General features: G+C 38.4%; 1 protein-coding gene across 2 annotated transcripts in view; it reads left to right on the top strand.

Moving 5' to 3' along the window:
- NKAIN3 (sodium/potassium transporting ATPase interacting 3) overlaps window positions 1-20,196 on the top strand; it is a 383,671-nt gene that overhangs the window by 335,760 nt on the left and 27,715 nt on the right. For both annotated transcript variants that reach the window (XM_075416080.1, XM_075416079.1), the window contains exon 5: window positions 15,628-15,688. In XM_075416080.1, the coding sequence (XP_075272195.1) occupies window positions 15,628-15,688 (61 nt within the window). The remainder of the gene's footprint in view (window positions 1-15,627; window positions 15,689-20,196) is intronic.

Here is a 20,196-nt window from a genome sequence, read left to right as displayed (position 1 = left end):
TCTTTCCCGTAACTTAAATTAAATATAGGTCAAATTCAGCATAATAGAGGTTTTTGGTTGATAATTATTTTTAAGTATTTGATGTACATTTAATTTAGAGATTAAAAATCTTTGTTGTTTAATGCTGGGGATTTTTGGAAGTGTCATTTTGTAAGCACACATTTTCCCGGGTACACATGTAAGGAATGAGCTATATCCCTAAGAAAATACAGAGCAAAATTAAGGAAGAATGAGTTCTAGTGAAGCTTGAGTCACCCAGTTGTGACTATCTCTAAACAGGCAGTAGGAGTTTACCTGGCGAATATAATCTTTCAGTTTTAGTAAGCTTACTGAACTCCTTTAACTAAATCCTCAGGTCACTTTTTTTTTCTGAAGAGCCTAAATGGAGAAAGAAGGGCATTGAATTTTGTAGGCCAGTGTATAAGAAAAGAAGATATATGGCAAAAGAACAATTTTCTTTTAAGTTCTCTTCACTTGGGGGTGGTTTTTTCAGGATGAACTAGTTGTTCTTCTGTATTATGAATACTGTTCAGTCTTTTCCCACTAGATAGACTTTTAGGCCTTTGGTCACGTATGAAACCTGCTTCTATACATAGCTTTTTATTTCAACATATCTGCTAAGTTGACCATGGATGAACTAATTTTCCAAAAATCTGAAAAGTAAAAAGGGCTCATACGTATGGTTTGTACTTGGGAGACTGGTGTCAGTTTTCACGATAAGGTTGTGAATAAGTCCCACAGTCAATTAAATAGTATTTTAGAAACGTAACGATTAATGTAACACATGCTTGCTTTCATTCAATAGGGCTTTTTTTCCATGCACTTATTTCAGTTTCTAAATATTAATGGTTCTTTACCAGCAACAACTGGCTGACTAGTGTGACTTTTTGACTTTTTAAAGACTTCAGAACCAAATCCATAAAGCATTTTGACATTTTGTTATAGCCAATTTACTCATAATTAAACAACAAAAGTTTTCCTGGCCCAGCTCCAATCATAGCCCCTATTTCTCACAATCGATAAAGCTGTAAGGAAATCTTGGATTGTGAACTACGGACAGTAATCCTAGAAAACTAGCATGATAGCTGAGCATCACTCAGATCTATTCTCAATATTTTATGTGGAAGTATCTAACACTGTCTTCCCTTTCATCTAGAACAGGTAGCATACCTAACTGAATCTTTTCATATGCACTTCAAAACCTGAATGCAATCAAATTTTAATTCATGCATTTCAATTCAACAAATAGTGGGCTGAAGTTATAATACATGCATTAAGACTAGAGCTAACGTTTTAATCTCTTTCCCATTGTGTGAGTTAGACTTCCATATCTCTGATTTTCTAGCAATGTGATTCACAGCTGAATTTAGCAAATGTAAATAGTAATAAATTGACACATTTAATGCAGCAAACAGGAGTGCTTAATATCTGGCAATATTGCCTGGGACTTCCTGGGACAAATCTGTTGTACATGAAATCTTGTTTTTCATAGCCTTCAATGAACATTTTTTTCCCTGAATGTGCCTGATCAGCTTTTAACCTATGTATAGGTCTCACCTCTCCAGCATGTTCTGGGTATTGAGTTCCATGGTTTTATTCTGATTTGTGCGGAAAATGTTCTTCCTTCAGTTTGTGGTGAAAGGCAACCACTTTGTCTGTCATCTGACAATTTGATTTGATTTTCTATTGTTCTTATATAATCAAAAGTGGGATTAATTATTTTGTATTCATTTTTTCCAAGACGTTCATGATTTTTTTTATACAACTCTTTCACCAATTGCCTCCTTTATAAGAGTGAATATGTTTAATCTCTCCTTATTCTAAAGCCACCCGTATCTGTGGTTATCTTTGACACCTTTCTCTGTACCTGTTCTGATTCTCCTACTTCCTTTCTGACATGAGGAGAAAGGACTGTGTATAGCACTGAGGATGCAGGACACAATATTTGTACAGTGGCATAATGATGTATTCTGCTTTCTTTTCTATTGCTCTGCCACTATTTGATTCTCCTTCTTGACTGCCATGGAGCATTAAGCCGATGTTTGTAGCAAACTATTCACAAGTTTTCCAAGAGGTAATACCAAATTTAGAGCCTACTACCGTATATATGTAGTTACGGTTGGTTTTCCTTAAGTGCATTACTTTGCATTTACTGACATTGAATTTTATTTTACCACCCAGTCAGTCAGTGTCATGAGATCCATCTACAACACTTTGCAGTTGGCTTTCATTTTGCATTGTCACCAATCTTGATTGAGTTCCCCACCTTATTTCCCAATCATTTATGAATACTTGAAGTGCATAGGGCTGAGAGGACACTGCAGATAACCTCCCTCACTGTGAACACTGATCTATTCACACACCACTTATATATCCTTGTACTTTTGCCTTTTATTAGTCTATGAGATTACAAGATTAATCCTTTTTATTCCATGACAGCATACAATTCCTGAGAAGCTGTGGTTAGGGATCTGATCAACACATTTTTGGAGGTGCACGTGCTCTGTCAATTGGATCACTTATGCCCCAAAGAGCTTTAACATGAGACACAGCTTTCCCCTTCCATCATCATTTGTTCTTCACCATTCTGTCATGTTTGTCCCCATATCCTTGTATTGAATTATTACAGTTTGTGCCAGTTTATTACAGGTGCCAGACTTCCTCTCCTTTGATTTCTTTTTGATGAAAATTGGCTTTTGTAAAAGTTAACATCTCAAAGAACTGAGAGTTGTCGTTAAAGTAGACTTACCTGAGTTTCCTTTAAATGAGTTTGTTCTCCTTCTACCCACAATATAGCAGAATTGAAAGAGCAGGGGAAAGAATGCCATAAAGTTTAACTTCCCAGATATTTATTCAGCTCGTCTGTGCAGCACCGCATGGTCTGGTAGGGTTAAACTTATTTGTACCTGATAGGAAGCAAATGAAGAGGGTTTGAGCAAACAGTCAGTCCAACAGAAGCAGAAGAACCCTAGAAAGGTACTTCAGATGTTCAAAGCTGCCTGTTTTGATGATGCTTTCAGCATTCCCCATGTAGATTAAGGTTTCTTCCAAGGACTAAGGACATACTCAGGAGGTCCTGATGTCTGCCATGTACGGGGGGGGATTTCTTGGCAAAGATGTGTCCCAGCTCTGGATGCAAGAAGTGGGCTAACATTTTCTCTGCCTGATTTCCTCTCCTTCAGGCGGTGTAATTCAGAGACTGTCTTTGTGTCAGAACATGACCCAAATATGCACCGTCAACTGTGTCCTAGATTTCTTTAAAGCTGAGCTTTTTTTCTGGCAAGAAACTCTGTGTGCTTTAGCCAAAAGCTCAGTCTAGGTGAGGCAGAGTCAAGGACTCCAAAGACATGCTTCCTGTTAATACCTGTCTCTGGTCAAGACATATTCTCAGGGCAGCAAATTCTGCTTTGTCTCCTGTTGCAATTGCTTTTACCAGGTGCAGACTCTCTTGCTGCATTTGCATTTCTTAGTAGCAGTAGCCTCAAGGCAGGAGTCAGGGCCAAATCTGCCTGCCATTTGCTAAAACACCCTGCCAGCTGACTCTGGGGCAGTATCTTTGCTGTCACCAGTATCCCCAGCACACAGGGGCTTGCTCACTAGATGTGCAGGAATGCTTATGCTGATTCTGTACTGACAGCGGGAGACAAAGTCCTTTCTAGAAAGGCTCCAGAGTTGCTTGTGTATTTGCATGTTGCCTGATTACAGGCTGAGCTTAGGCTCTTTGGAAAAGTATTGATTTTGGGTGCACCCTGGGCTTCGGGCTGCAGAATCGGACCCGGATGAATGTGAAGTGAGCACTGGGGTGCGGTGTCAAATGAAAGCTGTTGGTAAGAAACAGGAGTGAATACGACACGAAGCCACAACTTACATATGGGGACCATATACTGCAAGGAAATCAACTGTGCCTCAGAGAGATGATAGAAGAGATCACACTGGGTCAGATATGACTGAAGAAGCCGCTTCTGAAATTCATTAGGCACTGATATAAAGCGAGGCTTCACTGAAGTTCTTCATAGCTTTTCTGCCCAGTGGGAATCCAGCACAAAAGCCTTTCAGCACACAGTTTAACTGGGAATACCTGAGTAAACTGCCAACATTGCTGCTTTTATGATAGTCTTGTTTTTCACATACCACAGCAAGTCACTCCACAAAGCGTTATAAGGACATGCCTGCATGTGTGTGTGTTTAGGTACCTCCATCTGCACACTCAAGTAGCAGCTGGAAGGAATTAATATTATACAGAGTAAGAACTACAGTGGGAAGGATAGCCATAAAAGAAAATCAGCTATCAAACAAGGGTTTTTCAAAATGACCTGCATTACTATTGTGGAGTTCTTTGTTGCGCAATTTTAAATGTTACAGCTGAGTGAAGAGGCTGCTATGTTACTTGCCAAACAAATACATTTCTGATGATAGTATTGTTTCTTCCAAAGAGCAAAACCAGCTCAACTGGCTCAAAATAGTCATTTGTTCTGTGGTTTCAATATGGCAGATACATACACGAGTGGTAGGTTCTCTGCAAAATATCCTGCTCAATGGAAAGTGATTAGGAAAAACAGAATTATGATCAGGAATGAGTTTCTTATCTTCACCTCTTCTATCTGTGATATACTATTGTTCATCATTGTAGTATTTCAACAAACACACAAAAAAGGCAAAACGATATTAAAACCTCTGGTGGACGTAGAAGTGATTTTTTGACATTCTGTTTTTCAGAATAAAAGTCAGTCATGTGTTTTTCTGTTTTACCTTTTTTACCTTCTTAAAGATGTAGGTAAACTTTCTTTCCCAAGAATAGACAGACAACATCTGTGATCCTCTAAGGAAGATAAAATTTTAAGAATATCAAGCATATATTTGCACATCCAAGAAAAAATACAAAAATTTTTATTTTATTTTCCTTGCCTATATGGAACAAAATATTAATAGAAAAAGAAAATTGAACTATGGAATGTCCAAAAATAATTTGGAATTGTGATCCACAGAGAGAAATACTGTATGCTTTTCCAGCTCCTCTGCAGACTAGACTATAAGAAAAGTTTTCAGACAATCTGTGCTCATCCATGCTACCTTACATGAACGTCTACACTGCTGTGAATTTTAACCAGCTCTTGGCAATTATTCATGCCTTTTTTCCCTGTGATTTAATTAGTGCCGGGTCTAAGCTGGTGCATGTCTTTCAGGCTTTGGAGCTTCTTTCTGAGGTGCATTTCTGTGTCTACTACTCCTGAAAATCCTCTCTGAGGGTTCCACTAGGGGGGCTAATATGTGCAGCCTGGTATGGGTAGAGATTAAATCTTACTTTGCAGTTCATTAGATAGTATAACGTTTCCTAACATGAGTTAATACGATGGCTTAGGTTTTATCTGTGGGCTGCTTTTAGTTGTTCTGTTTTTCCCTGAGATTCACTAACAACAGTTATGCCAGAGTGTAAGCTTTGCATTTTTTCATACAATTTTCAAGCCATGTTTACAGATTAACAGGAGCATGAATAATGATGTGTTTAGTCATAGATATTATTACTTAAGTATTTAAGAAGTATCTGTAAAGGAGGTTAGAGAACAGTGGGGATCAGACTGTAGTAATTCTACTCTTACACTCACTGTCACCCCACTGAAATCTTGAAATATTTTTTATTTCTGTGCCACAGTTTGTCTGTCTTTAAATGGGTTCTGCCTCTTGGTGATAAGTTTCATGCATGTGTTATTTACATCGTGCATGAAGGGGAGGAAATTATTCAGTGGAAAATACGTAATTCTTACAGATTGCAGTGCATTGTTGGAATTAAAAGGCATTCTCTGTGTCCATTGCTACAAGTAAGTGGAAATAATACTCTCATTATGTGCCTTCTGATCTAATAAGGAGGGGAAAAAATATCTTTTGGCATTCTATCAACAAAAGACATGTCTCATAATTGCAGTATAAGCAGTGGAAGAATTTTAAAAGAGTATTAGCATAAAAAATGGCCAAGATTTGCAATATTTTGCTGTTCTGAAAAGTTTACTTTGGCACCTCCTGCATGCATAATTTGCTTTCCTGGGTTTCAGAAGCTTTCCCAAGTACTATGTGAGGGGCCAAAGAGATTTACACTGGCTCTAGTCATTGGCAGACATTTCTTTCACTCTTTCTTCTGATTTCACTACCAGCTTCCAAAGTGGTACGTGCAATTAGTGAGATGAAGTCATTACCTGATGGATACCTTGAAGAAACACTTTGGGTTACAAGATACCATCAAACCTGAATTTCTTTGCTTTATCAAAAGATGTGAAGTATCCTGTCATATGCAAGTAGGTCTGAAATTATCTTAACACTGACAAGTTCAGGTAAAATCAAATAAAAGTAGTTATTTAGAAAATATAAAAACAAATCACACAAAGCCAGGTTTACAGAAATTAAGAAAGGCTGTCTTTCTGTCTGCTTATTGTAAAATTAGATGCAAAGAGTGTTCTCACTCCCTGTTATTCCGCTGACAAGCTAGTTAGTCATTTATTTAAATATGAGAACTTTGACCCCATTCTTAGGAGAACTTTTACCTTCTTTACACACTGGAGAAAAACTAGATCTAGAGAAAGTCTTGCTTTTTTATCCAGCTCTTTTCCACTGATTTTATTAGTCTCTTCAAATGTAGATCTCTCTTCTCTCCTTCTTCCTGCTTACCACCCTCATCCCTTTCTGTTTTGCTCTTCAGCTTTCGAGGTTTGAGGTTGGATCTATATTACACTATTGACTTTCGTTGTATTCAGTTAAATCATTAACAAGCAATTAACGTATTTGCAAGGTAAAACACTGTATACTACCCAGTCATGTTTAAATACTGTGTTCAACGTTTTGACATATTGAGACTTTCATTCAAAATATAAAACTTAGATATCTATCACATGATAGACAAACAAAAAAATAGGATTAATGCTTGGGGTTTATTTCTTTCTCTTGTATGAGTGAAAGGCTCCCAGATCCCTTGTGTGGACATAACTCATCTGGAGCATGAGTACCCCAGCCTAGTCTGTAAGGGATGCTCTGACTATGTTATCATTGGGCTACCAGAGTATCTAGATGAAATACTGTAACCTACAGAATTATACAGGAGTTTGGATTAAATAGTTTATTCCAAGTCCTCTAACTTTCTGTTCTAAGAACATATTATAGTTCTTCTAAAGGTCCTGCAACAAAAACACAGGAGGGAGAATAAGCTATAACTAAGCTGAAGAGTGAGGGGGGAGAGAGAAGAAATTATGTTCTCACTTGTTTTTCTCAACACTATCCACAACCTGGGACACGTCTTGGCAAGACAAGATGACAGTCCTCCCTCTTAACTGATAAAGTTCTTTTGTGCAACTGAGCAATTGGAATAGCTATAAGTCTATGCTGTTGGAGAAATAAAATCCCAGACCAAGTGCAGGTAACTATTTCTGATCTTGGCCTGGGAAAATTAGATTGTCAAATACATTTTTTAATTTAAGGATGAAGGGACACTGTGGAGACTAGTATTTGAGAACAGCAGATACAGGGTAGGACTTCAACAAGCAAGGTAGCTGACAGACGTAGTCTTTTCCAGCACACTGCTCTCCCTTTGCGTTCTAGGTAGACGGCATTCAAGAGGAATTATCTCCTGCCGTATTAGCCAACAGTACTCTCTATATATTTTAAGAATAGAAGTTTTTTTAGGACCTTTGCTCACTTGTTTCTCCCTGACCAATATAAAGCAAAAGTACCTGTAAGCTTCTCTCATCTGCTTTTAGAGTCCTTAACACATTTTAAGGCCTCTGAGTTGTAACCTCTGGGAGCTCCTCACTACAGCTGTAAATCACACAGCATGACCAGACCGGCTTTGGGTTGTGCCATTGAAATTGGTAGATGATGCCCCTAACCCCTCAATTTTATTCAAGTAAAATCCAGTAGATTTTAGGAAGATGTAGAAAAGGCAAAAAAAAAAATGCTTAAACAACGTAATGTACTACAAAAATGTCTGCTACCATATCCTGCTGTGTTTTGTGGACATTTTTCCAGTTGTTTGTCTTTTATGTTTTTTGATTTCTAACGACTTTAAGGTTGGGACTTCTACAGCTACCACTGTAAAATGTTGTGCATTTCATCATTTAGTGCCAGACAATGAGAACATGCCTTAAAAACTGTCTCTTCTGTAATTTAAAAATTGCATTCAGCTTTAAAAATGTGTGTAATTATATAGTTTTACAATGTATTTCTAATATAATGTATATAATTGTCGGAGTGGGAACCCAGAACCAGTAGAAGCGATACACTCCCAATGTGAGTAAGATCATTCTCCTTTATTAGTCATCAAAACAGGGTATATATAGCAAAGCAATTACGGCTTCTAATTGGTTAGTTACTCTTAACCATATATAGTCAAAACTGCTGCAATTGGTGCAAAGCTTCATTTCTCGATGCGGAAGCAGCACTGTGGCAGGAAGTGGTGACGTAACAGTCCCCCTGCTCCAGTGTTCCGAGCTCGTCGCTCTACCTTCCCAACAGGGTTCCGTGTTCGCCGCTCTCAAGGCCCATCTCTAGTTTGAAACCTGGGTTGCTCAACGGCACCAAACTATGTCCCCTCTCGTCCAGCCAGGACTCCACATATAATCAAGCAGTTATCGTGCATAATTATATGCAGTCATATAATTGAATAACTATATACAATAGTATATAATCATGCAGTTATAATGACGGGTTATTGTTATACTACAGTTATATACTGCTGTTACTCTTGATCCTGTTTCCTTTTCTCCAGATTGCATGTTTGGCTATCTGTTGTCATTGTCTTGAAATACAAGAGGTTATAATTTCTTTGTGCATGCTCGTCTTAGTCATATTTCTATTTTGCTGACTCACATATACACACACATCCTGGGATAATATCATATTTTTAATGCATCTCCCATTCCGATTTACTTTAATGCTTTACTAGTCTTTATAGGAAGAAAAGGGCTTTACTGTCCTCTTTGCAGAGTGTTAAAAATGTTGGTCGTAAGTATGTTGCTAAGAAGATGAGCTACTCATGTTCTGCTCTTTCTTCAGAATTTATTAGCTCTCCTGAAAATACTAGTCAAGAGATAGTAACAGTTGGTATGTTTTCTAATTTAATGCATAATTTTACCTTCTCACTACAGTAAATTCGCTCTTGTGACACAGTTTCCATTTTATAAGTTAAATTTAAAGACATCTTGTCAAGCTTTATATTCTACACCCTTTTTATACGTAAACATTTAATTTAAGAAGTTTCTTCTGCTTTTGTACTCCTGTAATCATTGTGGGAAATTGAGCAATAGTGAAATATCTTGCAGGAAACTGGAGTTGTGTTTGCTAAGGTACTTGTCTCAAGTACCACAGAGAGGGGAAATATTGTTCTTTAGCTGCCATCAGCAAAAAAGAACTCCAGAAAAAGCCATGTTCAGTGACATGACAATCTGGAAGGACTGAGTGTATACAAGGAAGGACGTGAAGCACATTTTTCTTATCATCTTGATTGCAGGAGTCTTCCAAATCTAGTTTACCTGTAATGCAGTATACATCCTCTGGGAACCAGGACTACTGAATGTTTATTTAGCTTATTTGGATGGTCCTATGTTGTTGTAATGAGATCTCTACAAACTCTGGGCGGTAGCTTAACAGTGATAAGTGTCCTATTGTTTGCCTGATCTTGAATATTAACCTGATAACCCAGGGCACTGCTTCATGTAGTCTTAAATACCTGGTATACACTCACACATCTCCTTTGAACCAGGGGAACTGCAGTATGTGAAGTAGATAGATAGGAAAGTAATCACGTACTGTGAGAGTGCATTTAAAGGCCACAGCTGATGATGACAAAGCCAAGCAGAAAGATTTAAATCAAAATTATCTAAATCATCAGTTTTAATCAAAAGTATTTTGGCCTGCAGACAATAGCTTTGATTTAAATAATCACTCTAGTTTTATTTTGCATTTGTGCTTGTTTTCCTAAGGAAAGGTTAATCCACATTAACTGGTAACTACTAAAATACATTCATTTGCAAGTAAATATACATTTTACACTGTTCAGTTCTTCTTTCTAATAGGATATATTCTCACAATATTCATTTATTAAAGCAATTTTATTGCACAGCATATATTTGCTCAGATGATTTTTTTAATTTCTACAAGTTTTCATAGTTTCTTACAGTTTAATGATGGACAATTATATAATCTAATTTCACTTCTATTAAACTAGGCATTTGTATTTTGTGCAGATGTCCATAGCTTAAACCTAGGGATTTTAGTTAAACTAAAGCATTTAGGTCCTCTAGACACTATACTGACTGCATAGGAGAAAAATAAGAGACTGCTACTTCATTTCTACCTAAGGATATCAGCAGAAAATAAATTATGGAACAAAAGGCTTGACAATAACATTATATAAATGTACCCATGTTCCACTCATAAGAAATCCCTTTGTGCACTCCATGCTGAAATCTCTGCCAACTTAGCCTAGGCGACAGTAGTTTCCCACACCCTGACTCTGCTCATTGCTATGATTTGGAGAATGTAGGCACCATTTATCAGTTAGTCATTGAAGAAATACGGGATATGGTATGAAAATACTGGTAGTTCTGCAGATACTGGATGGACACGTCCAAAGAGTTATGGCTCAATGTCCAAATAGAAACCAGCAACAAGTGGTGTCCCTGAGAGGTCCATACAGGGACCAACGCTATTTCATATCTTCATTAATGACATAGCGGTATTGCGTGCAGCCTCAGCAGGTTTGTGGGTGACACCAAGCTAGGTGGTGCAGTTGACACACTAGAGGGAAGAGATGCCACCCAGAGGGATGGTGGCAGGCTTCAGGAGTGGGCCTGTGTGAACCTCAAAGTTCAACAAGGCTGAGTGCAAGGTCCTACACCTAGGTCAGGGCAATCCTTAACATCAGTAGAGACTGGATGATGAATGGACTGAGAGCAGCCCTGTAGAGGACTTTGGGATTCTGGTGGGTGAAAAACTGTACATGAGCCAGCAATGTGCCCTTGCAGCCCAGAAAGCTGATCATATCCTGGGCTGCATCACAAGAAGCATGGCCAGTAGGTCAAGGGAGGTGATTCTCCCTCTCTGCTCATGTGACTCCACTTGGAATTCTGCATCCAGCTCTGGGGTCCCCAGCACAAGAAAGATATGAATCTGTTTGAGCAGGTGCAGAGGAGGGCCATGATCAGAGGGCTGAGAGAAGTGGGGTTATTTAGCTCTGAGGAGAGCTTATTGTGGCCTTTCAATGTATAAAGGGGGCTTATAAGAAAGACGTAGTGAGAGGACAAGAGGCAATGGTTTTAAACTGCAAAACGATAGACTTAGATTGGACATAAGGAAGGCATTTTTTTACAATGAGGGTGGTGAGACAGTGGAACAGGTTGTCCAAAGCAGTTGTGGACACCCCACCCCTGGAAGTGTTCAAAGTTAGGTTGAACGGGGCTTTGAGCAACCTGTTCTAGTGAAAGATGTTTCTGCCCAAGGCAGAGGGGTTGGACTAGACAATCTTTAAAGGTCCCTTACAACCCAAGCCATTATGTGATTCCATGAAATATCCTAGTAATTTATCTATTGCTTATTCTCTCCAAGCAAGATGTTTACCCTAACCACTGTGTAGCTGAATGAAAGCAGGGGACAACAGCCTCTTCACGCAGTTTCCCACTTGATTTTCTGCAAAATAGCACTGATGTGTCTTCTGAGACAGTTTACTAGACTGAACTCTGCAGGTAACACAAGCAGTTCCCTGTAAAGTGCAGGAATCACAGGTTTTCCTGCCTTGAAACTCAGCATTGTGGAGACAAGCCCACCTTTGGCATCTAAATTCCTCTCTGGATCAAGCTAGAGCTTCCCCTTTATACTTCCAGGTGCTAGTGACGTTTGATACTTTGGACATCCTGTTCCAAGCACTTCATTGGTCCCTTTGAATGATTACAGAAAGCCAAGATGAGCAAATTAAGTATCTTCCAGTTCATTTGCATAACATTTTCTTTAGTTATCAGGGAGCACACGTTTAAGTCTATCACTTGGTGCCAGGCCAGTAGCCAGTGTTTCCAACATCGAGAAACTGGGCAGTACACATCAGTCAGCTCATTGCAAATTGGCAGTTAAAGTGATGGTTGGATGAGTTCACAGGAGCATAATGTTATTAATTAAACAGCAGCTGGGTTAATCAAGATAGCAAAAGTAATTTGTTGGAATAAATATTTTATTAGTGTGTCCATCAATAAAGCAAAAGAAGAGGTTTTAATTAATTTATGAAAAATTCACACTGTGATGGCTGTAATTCTGTTTAAGGATCTGGAAACAATTCTCATCGGTAGAAGGGTATATTCCCACTTTATCACTTCATGTTAATTGTACTGTAGATATCAGTTGCCCAACTATAATTACTAGTATGATAGTTACAAGCCAAACATTGTTGTCCGTCTCTGAACATCAATACCTGATAACTGATGCTAAAGGGCTCTTTTTCCTCTTTGCTGCTTTGTTCTTTCAGGAATGTGCATTCTGCCATTAAATTCCAGAAGGATATTCTTGGAATATGGTGGATTATAATACCTACCAGCATGATTAGAGACCTGATCTTCCTTTTTCCCCTGAAAAGATCATGAAATTGAGAGAGGGTGAATATATTTTTTTAGTTCTTCTGGTATTAACAACTAAACAGATGGGGGATATTGCATATTTTCAAGAAGTTTATGACACAAACACAACAGGTGGCAGTGATTTCTGTCTGACTGAGGAGTATTTTTCTACTAATGCAGAGAAATATAAAGAAACACTGAGAAGCAGAGAGAGACTGCTGATTTTGCAAGAAGGTCATAGATTAGACAAAGTGGGTTTCAAACACTGAAGACAGTGGGAAACGATTTACTTTACGGAGAAGATCTACTGAAAGAGCAAGATGTAGGCTGTTAGAACTGTTAAAACAATCAGGCTTGCCATGCCCCATACTTTTTTCAAGGGAAGACCTCTTGGGGTATTTTTCCCCTGTTGCTTTCTTCTTTGTGTCAGGTGGCTTACTACGCATTGGAGTGGAAGTCTCTTCCTGTGCTTTATTCACCTGTCCCAACATTTTAGACATGCATGAGATTTGCTGGAAGCCCTTGCAGATAGATGTTTTATATAATATGGGTGGATATGGAGTATATAAGTACATATAAAGAAAGAATTTTATTTATAAAAGTAAAGTTGATTTAATACAGAATACTAATAAGAAGAAAAATAAATAAATACACAATTGGAAAATGGTAAAGAATTCTAAATATTTGATCTTCCTTCACAAATGTTAAACACACAAGCTTCATAATTCATTTTTATCACATTCTTTATTTGCTCAGCAGTTTTACTCTTCAAAATATTTCAGTCATGTTTAGGGAAAAGAAACAAAGCCAAATGACTTACACAGTCAAATTCCACAACATGAATTATGGACAGGAAATATTGCAAATAAACAGGTGACATTCCTTCATGAAAAGCCACCTGTTTTCTGGTGTTTGTGTGGTACTAATGCAATAATTATTTAATCTATATATATAACACTGAGGTAGCACAAGCAGTATACCTCAAGTATGATTGTTTTTTTGATCCCTTGGAAGCCTTTATACCGTATTACTTCAGCTGTCGTGCCTGAAAGTTGCTCAAAACTGTGACGTTTAGGGGAAAAAATGTGCTTAATCCATCAAGGAGTCTCTAAGCCAGTGCTGGTGCTGGAGTTGTAGGGCAGCAGAACCACAAGATCCCATTTTCAGTAACAGCAGGAGGCTGGACTCCTCTTACCTGCCCACAGAGTCTTCAGCAGGTAGAAGTGGGCTCGCAGGGAGCCAGCCACCCTGCTGTGGCTCTAGGTCCCATCCAGCTGCAGGCACCACGCCACCGGGTGCAGCGGGGCTTGGTAGCTCAGGCAGAGCTTGGTCCTGGCCATCTCCAGCCCATGCCTCCTCCAGAGCTGGTTTGCATTCAGCCAGCTCAGAGCATCAGTACAACAAAGTGGTGTCCACCAAACAGAGGCCGTGGCAATACAGCCCCAGTAAATTGGACCCCAAAAAAAGCTAAGAAGATGCTGATACTGTGGTCTGCCCAGAGTGAGAAGCAAGTTGTACTAAAGTCACTTTCCCAAAACTCCAGCGAGGTGAATGCGCTGGAGAGGAATCTCTGACAGGAGTGTGTCACAGCGCTGAGGCAGCTCTCTTTCACAAGTAACTCCGCTTTAGTGTACTGCAGCTTAATTCTCTGTGGGGAAGATTAATCCCTTGGAGGAGGATTAAGCTACAGTGAACTAAGGCCACTTTATTTCTGAATGGGAAAGGCCACACAGGGCTTTAATGTACTTCATCCTATGTGCATTGATTTCACAGCTTTAGCTAATTCATCTTAACTTCCCTGAATTCCCTTATGTGGACAAGTTTTTTGTGTGCAGAGAGGCTCTTGGAGCTGCTTGTGAAGCTCCTCATGCCGCCCAACAAGAAAGCAGGTTGGAATCATATCTGTGCCTCTGAAGGAGCTTATACCTCTCTAGATACTATTAAATTACTGCTTTCTCAGATAGTTGATCTGTGACATCCTTAGAAGAACCATTTTAATTAGATTTTTTTGAATGGACCAGAGGAAAAGCAGTTTTCTTAAAACTAATCTCTGGGTTATTTTGGAAATCTCTGATGAACAGTGTTTTCAAGGCTTTCAGATAGCATGAATTGTGTACAGCTGCACAAACAATATTTTCTCAAGCATAGGCATGTCTGGGCAGTGCAGTTTAATAGATTTCCTTGCCCAGTGGGATTTTCTCCTTCATTGGTGGTGGTCATAAGAAAAATATTTTGTCTATTTGGAAGGCAAACAAGAGGAGTATCTATTCCCTGTATTCCCTGACCCTAAAGATCTTAATCCCTTCCTCTTGGTGGCACAAGTGACACAGATCTGGGTTGAGGAGAATATTTTTGTGGGAGCTGCTGTTAAAATAATGTCATGATTTTGCTGGTGGTGCCCTTTGGGGAAATGGGTCTGCTCATTTCTTGCATAGTTAATGTGATTTACTGATAGGCCCTTCTGATAAGGTGTTTCCTGATGCTGATGAACCACAAACCAGCTTTACTGTTGAGCTACAACATGACATTTCACATATCGGATTAAACTTTGGCCAAGCATTTCTTGACTGGGACACTTTATGCAACACAAAAAGTCATCTCTTGCGGATTCCATGCAGACTTTACTATGACTTAATTCTGTAGCAGTCAATAAATATTTTCTCTTTTTAAAATGTAAATTAGGTGCTTAAGGGGCAAAAAAAAATCATGTGAGTACAGAGGTACTGAAAAAAAAAGGAACATAACAGCTGAACATCAAGGTCCAAGTGCTTTCCAACAGTATTTCTCAACAGTAGTATTCATCAATACTGCTCGCAATGGGGCTGGAAAGTGGAAGGTCTTTTAAAATATAATGCAACATGAGCAAAAGAGAAAAAGTCTTTTTAGCTGTTTGTGACCACTTGCACTGAAATTTACACATAAACACAGGAAATGGAAGCAAATCTTTTCCAAATACCGCTGTGACACCAGTGTTTGTATAGCACTGTACTAAAAGCTTAGTAAGTGTTCAATGTGTTCCAGTGATTGTTTTTCCTGTTCTTTCATGCAGCTGATTGGATTTGTGTATGCCTGTTACGTGATCAGTATTTTCATGGAGGAAGAGGACAGCTGTAAGTACCGATACACGCTTCTCTATCTCTGGAGCCACAGTACCTGGGGTGAGACTTAGTCTTACATTAACTACCGAGGCGAAGAACAAAGTTTGAAAAATGGCAGAATCTAGTATTCATGTACACAACCAATTTTGCTCAAACACATACTTATTTAGGTACACCTTATTTAGGTGTCAGGATTGTACTTACTAAACTTCTTCATAGGGATCTGTGAACTGCTTGCATGAGCCAGTCACACTGTTGAAAAACACGTGATCCACATTGCATATATAGATGTGTAAGATTTTTTCTATGTACATTTAAATTTTAATCAAAACTCCAGAAGACATTTATTCTGTTTTCCCAAATGACAGCTTTACCAGCAGTAAAGTTAGTGGAGATGACAGGTCAAGCCATTTACAGTGTGCAATATCACTCTGATCAATAATCAGACAGACCTATTCAACGATGACAAGGAACTAGACCATGCATCTAAAATGCTGACCCCATGTTCTTAACCTGCCTTTGTCAATAAATCCCTTATATACATACCTAGATTGTTTAAAAAGTTGAAAATGTGCACACCTTTAAAAAAGTATTTATCAGAAGTCATTAAATGGGCATCGGAAAAATCTGAATGTGTTGTACTTCTGATAGGATGCTGTGTGAAAAGAGACTGTAAGGATTGCCTGACAAGGTCACCACGCCCACATGACTAGTGAGACTGAAATAATATTGGATGAGCAAAGATGAGCAAATACAAGAACAAGTCGATGCTGAAAACAGACAACGTGTGATCATGTCAGTTACTTCCTCTCATATATGAGGAGTTAAGCAGCAGAATATCTACCTCTAGGGTAGAAAAAAGGAACAAATGCCAATACTATTATGTGGATATAGGATAAATAATACACAACTAAATATTTATTCATAAACTTTTTCTTAACAGTTTTTTTTTTGTTACTTCACAGAATAGCACTAGCAGGTAAAACGAATATAGTAGAAAATATCACTTCTGTTTCTGGGAAAGCATTTGATAATACCTGGAAAATCTTATTAAAAACATAATTCAAGTAATTCATGGCTGTGATGGAAAAGCAGACGTTTTGATTGAAAACAGGATGAAGAACAATAAACAAAATACTATTGCTACAAACTGTACGACGTTCGGTTCTCCATCGTAATGCAACAGACATTAGTGTCAAATCTGTTTGAACACTTCCATTGAGTTTTCTAACAGGAAGAAAACATATCAGAGATTTGCAGGTAAAACTGAGTGGGAAGGAGTCACGAGCATGTTGCTCGCATAGCGCACTGTGAAAAGGGGCACAGAGCCTGGACAAAGACTGATGCTGTTAAGGAGAAATATGAACGCTTGGAGAAGCAACGTGCAATGTAGGTCTGGAGGATGAGGAAAAGCCCAGACAAAGCTCCCTTGGAAAGCCAGGAATTGCCAGTTAGTCAGGAACCAGTAACACAGGGTAACAGCAGCGGATAATGCAGCAGCAAGACAGCTGTATGGTCTGGGGTGTATGAACAGAGTCCTTAGTCAGTGAAATCCAAAGACAGCTCCTTTCCATACGGCTGTGGTGAGTCCTGGCAGTAGCTAGGGCTTCGTACAGATATCTGGAAACTTTATTTATGAGACAATTACTAACTAACTTCCTGGAACAGGGAGGCTTCATTAAATGATGGGGAAGGCCAGCAGACTGATAAAGAAGACACAAACTACAATGTCTTGGAAAGAGTAATAGTGTGTGTGCATGCACACCCACATGCAAACACAGATATATCTGTACCTGGGAAGACAGACTCTTCACTTTTTACACAAGTATGTTGTATTATTGTTGGTTTTGTTCAATCCTTTATAGCGTGCGTCACACTTTCATGCTTTATGCATGTGCGAAAGACAGACAAAACTCCCACCAAAGAACACAGTGTGTTCCTGGAAAATGCAGTCACCTGCTAAAGAGTGCACACGGTTTATATTCAGGGCCTCACAAGGTGGTTGTTGGCAAGTTAAGGGCCTTGTTCACTTAGAAAATATGTCTACTTCAGAAGACTTGGGGCAAGGTCTGTCTTTGACATCCACAGCCCAATCTACTTTCCTCTGACAGCGAGCCCACCTTACTGTCTTATGAGATTTTTTTTGTGCCGTATGATACCAATGGAAATTTAAATCACTGGGAATGGAGAACAGCTGACATATTTATTGACCAGTAAATCACATCAAGTGCTAAAGTGATCCAGTATGTAAAACTAACCCAGTGTCCATTCTCCACAAAGGAATCGGATATCCATATTTAATTTCAGCTTGTCTTCTAGAACTGCCAATGGCAATTTTGTGTTTTGTTACAAGTGAAAATCATCTCACTCATCTTAGAAAGTATGGTGTAATTTACCTCAATGTCCTTTGTTAGGAATGGGCAAGTTTCCCATTTTCTCTTGTACTTTTACGTATAATCTTCTTGACTCCTGTATCAATAGATTTTTTTAGTTAGTGGAGGATGACCTGGGGCAGCGGCGAGAGCGGTGTGCTGGAGGTGGAGCAAAGAAGCAGAAGAGATACATTTAGGAGATTTTACAACCAGTGGAGGGAAATAATCCTAATTTGTTACATTTTTATTCTAAGATCCTGAATCCAATCAAAATCAACTAAATAGACCTTCAGTGTCTCACTTTTTGCTAATTTGTGTCTTAATGCCCATTTGTGTTTTAGAGTCCTCTATGCTTATAGATAAATATATTAAATACAAATGTTAACTCATTCATAGCAATCCCACAGATATATTTTAAAAGAAGAAATTTCTGTGTAAGGCACAGTGGTAAAATGGTTTGGTCTGGTAATTAGCTGAGAAGAACAGGACTTATTCTGGGAAAAGTCACATTTTTAACTTGCAACATAATGAACAAAAATTTGTTTAAAAGAGAAGTACAGCGGTGCTTCAAAACAGTCAGGTTAAAAGTAGACACTGAATACATCAGGATGAAAGTCCAAGAAACTCTAACAAAAGAGCAATTTGATTCATTTTAATATGATGCATCAGATTCTTTTCTTAGGTAGATGCAGCTATTCTATCATATTTTTGCAGTAGTTTGCACAGAATAAATCCTCAGCCATCTGAGAGTCAAACCCTCCCTAATTAAATAAATATAGTCTCCAATATTCAGTGCATCAAGTTAACCCCAGTTCTTGGTCTGAAACCCATCAGGCAGACTTAAAAATTAATAATAGCTGCCTGTTTAGCCTCTGTGCAGTGCTTAAATGGATTTGGAGCCAGACATTTCAGCTGATGGACACTTTTCTGAACAGTAATAATGCTTGAGGAAACATTTATTTCCAACTATTGCTCACCTTACCTACGTTTCAGACTGTAGTTAACTTTTACTTAGATGGAAGATGATACAGGTCAAAAGGAATGAAAAAGAAGACATGTAAAAGGCACACTGCTGTAGTGGGCTTAATACCTTCCATCATTCATCCTAATGAAAAAGTCTATTTATATCTCTTCCTTTCATTTTTTCTTTTTTTTCTTTGTAGATCTATCAATCTATATAAGGCCTTTTGAAGGAACAAAATATGTGAAATCTGTAATCATCAAAGCCTGTCACTATCCTGTTTGTGAATCATTTTCTCCTAAAAATGAACTGAGGACTTTGTTGCCACCTTGTCAGAGCTACCGAATGGTTTTAGTAAAGTGGAGTCTGGAGACTAGGCAAAATGCATTGTTAAAATCATTATTAAATTTCTAAGTAGTTTCTGGACTTTTTTGAGAAACAGTTGATAGCACTATTGCTGCTAAATACTAGTTCATAAATATGACATTGACATATGTCAGAAGTGATAGTTCTGTACTGTATGTCAATTTGTGGAGTGGAAGCTGAGTTGCATACAAATTGCATAAGGGAAAAAAGTGAAATCAGAGGGGAAGATTTGCCACAACACTGCAATTGCAATTTCAGTGTTTATTATAAAAACAAGACTGAAACACCAAAGGGTCAATCTGAGGAAGCTCAAACCTCTTTTGTGCGTGAGCAAAAGTAAAGGAAAGGGCTTCCATTCACCATGAAGGAAAGCATTACGCCCTAAATGAAACCACAAAAACAAAATTAATAAACAAAAAATTATTATTTTTTCGTCTCTCCCCTATGCTAGTTGTATTCAGAGCTCAGCTGTACTTTCAGAACAGAGAGAAAGATGAATCTGTTTTTAAAAAGGAAGAGTTTCCCCATACTGTGGTATCAATAGGAACCTCCATCTGCCGTCATTAGACAAATATTAAGTAAAGCAAGATACGTTATTACCACCGCTGAAAAACTACTGCATTGCCTTAGCTGACATATGGCATTACATTTATACACACCATTGAGCATCTGTTGGCAGTAATCAAATGAAAGAGAAAGAAGTTTTTCCTCACATTTAATTTAATATTTGCAATTACACAGTAGGTCCAGCAGTGATAAATTTCTTATAAATATGTTACTTTTTTGCGTAATCAATTAAGAACTACCAATAGCTATTATTA

The sequence above is a fragment of the Opisthocomus hoazin genome, chromosome 3, assembly GCF_030867145.1.
Source record: "Opisthocomus hoazin isolate bOpiHoa1 chromosome 3, bOpiHoa1.hap1, whole genome shotgun sequence".
NCBI lineage: Eukaryota > Metazoa > Chordata > Aves > Opisthocomiformes > Opisthocomidae > Opisthocomus > Opisthocomus hoazin.
Note: the sequence above shows the minus strand (reverse complement) of the source record. Positions and strands in the feature narration are given on the sequence as shown.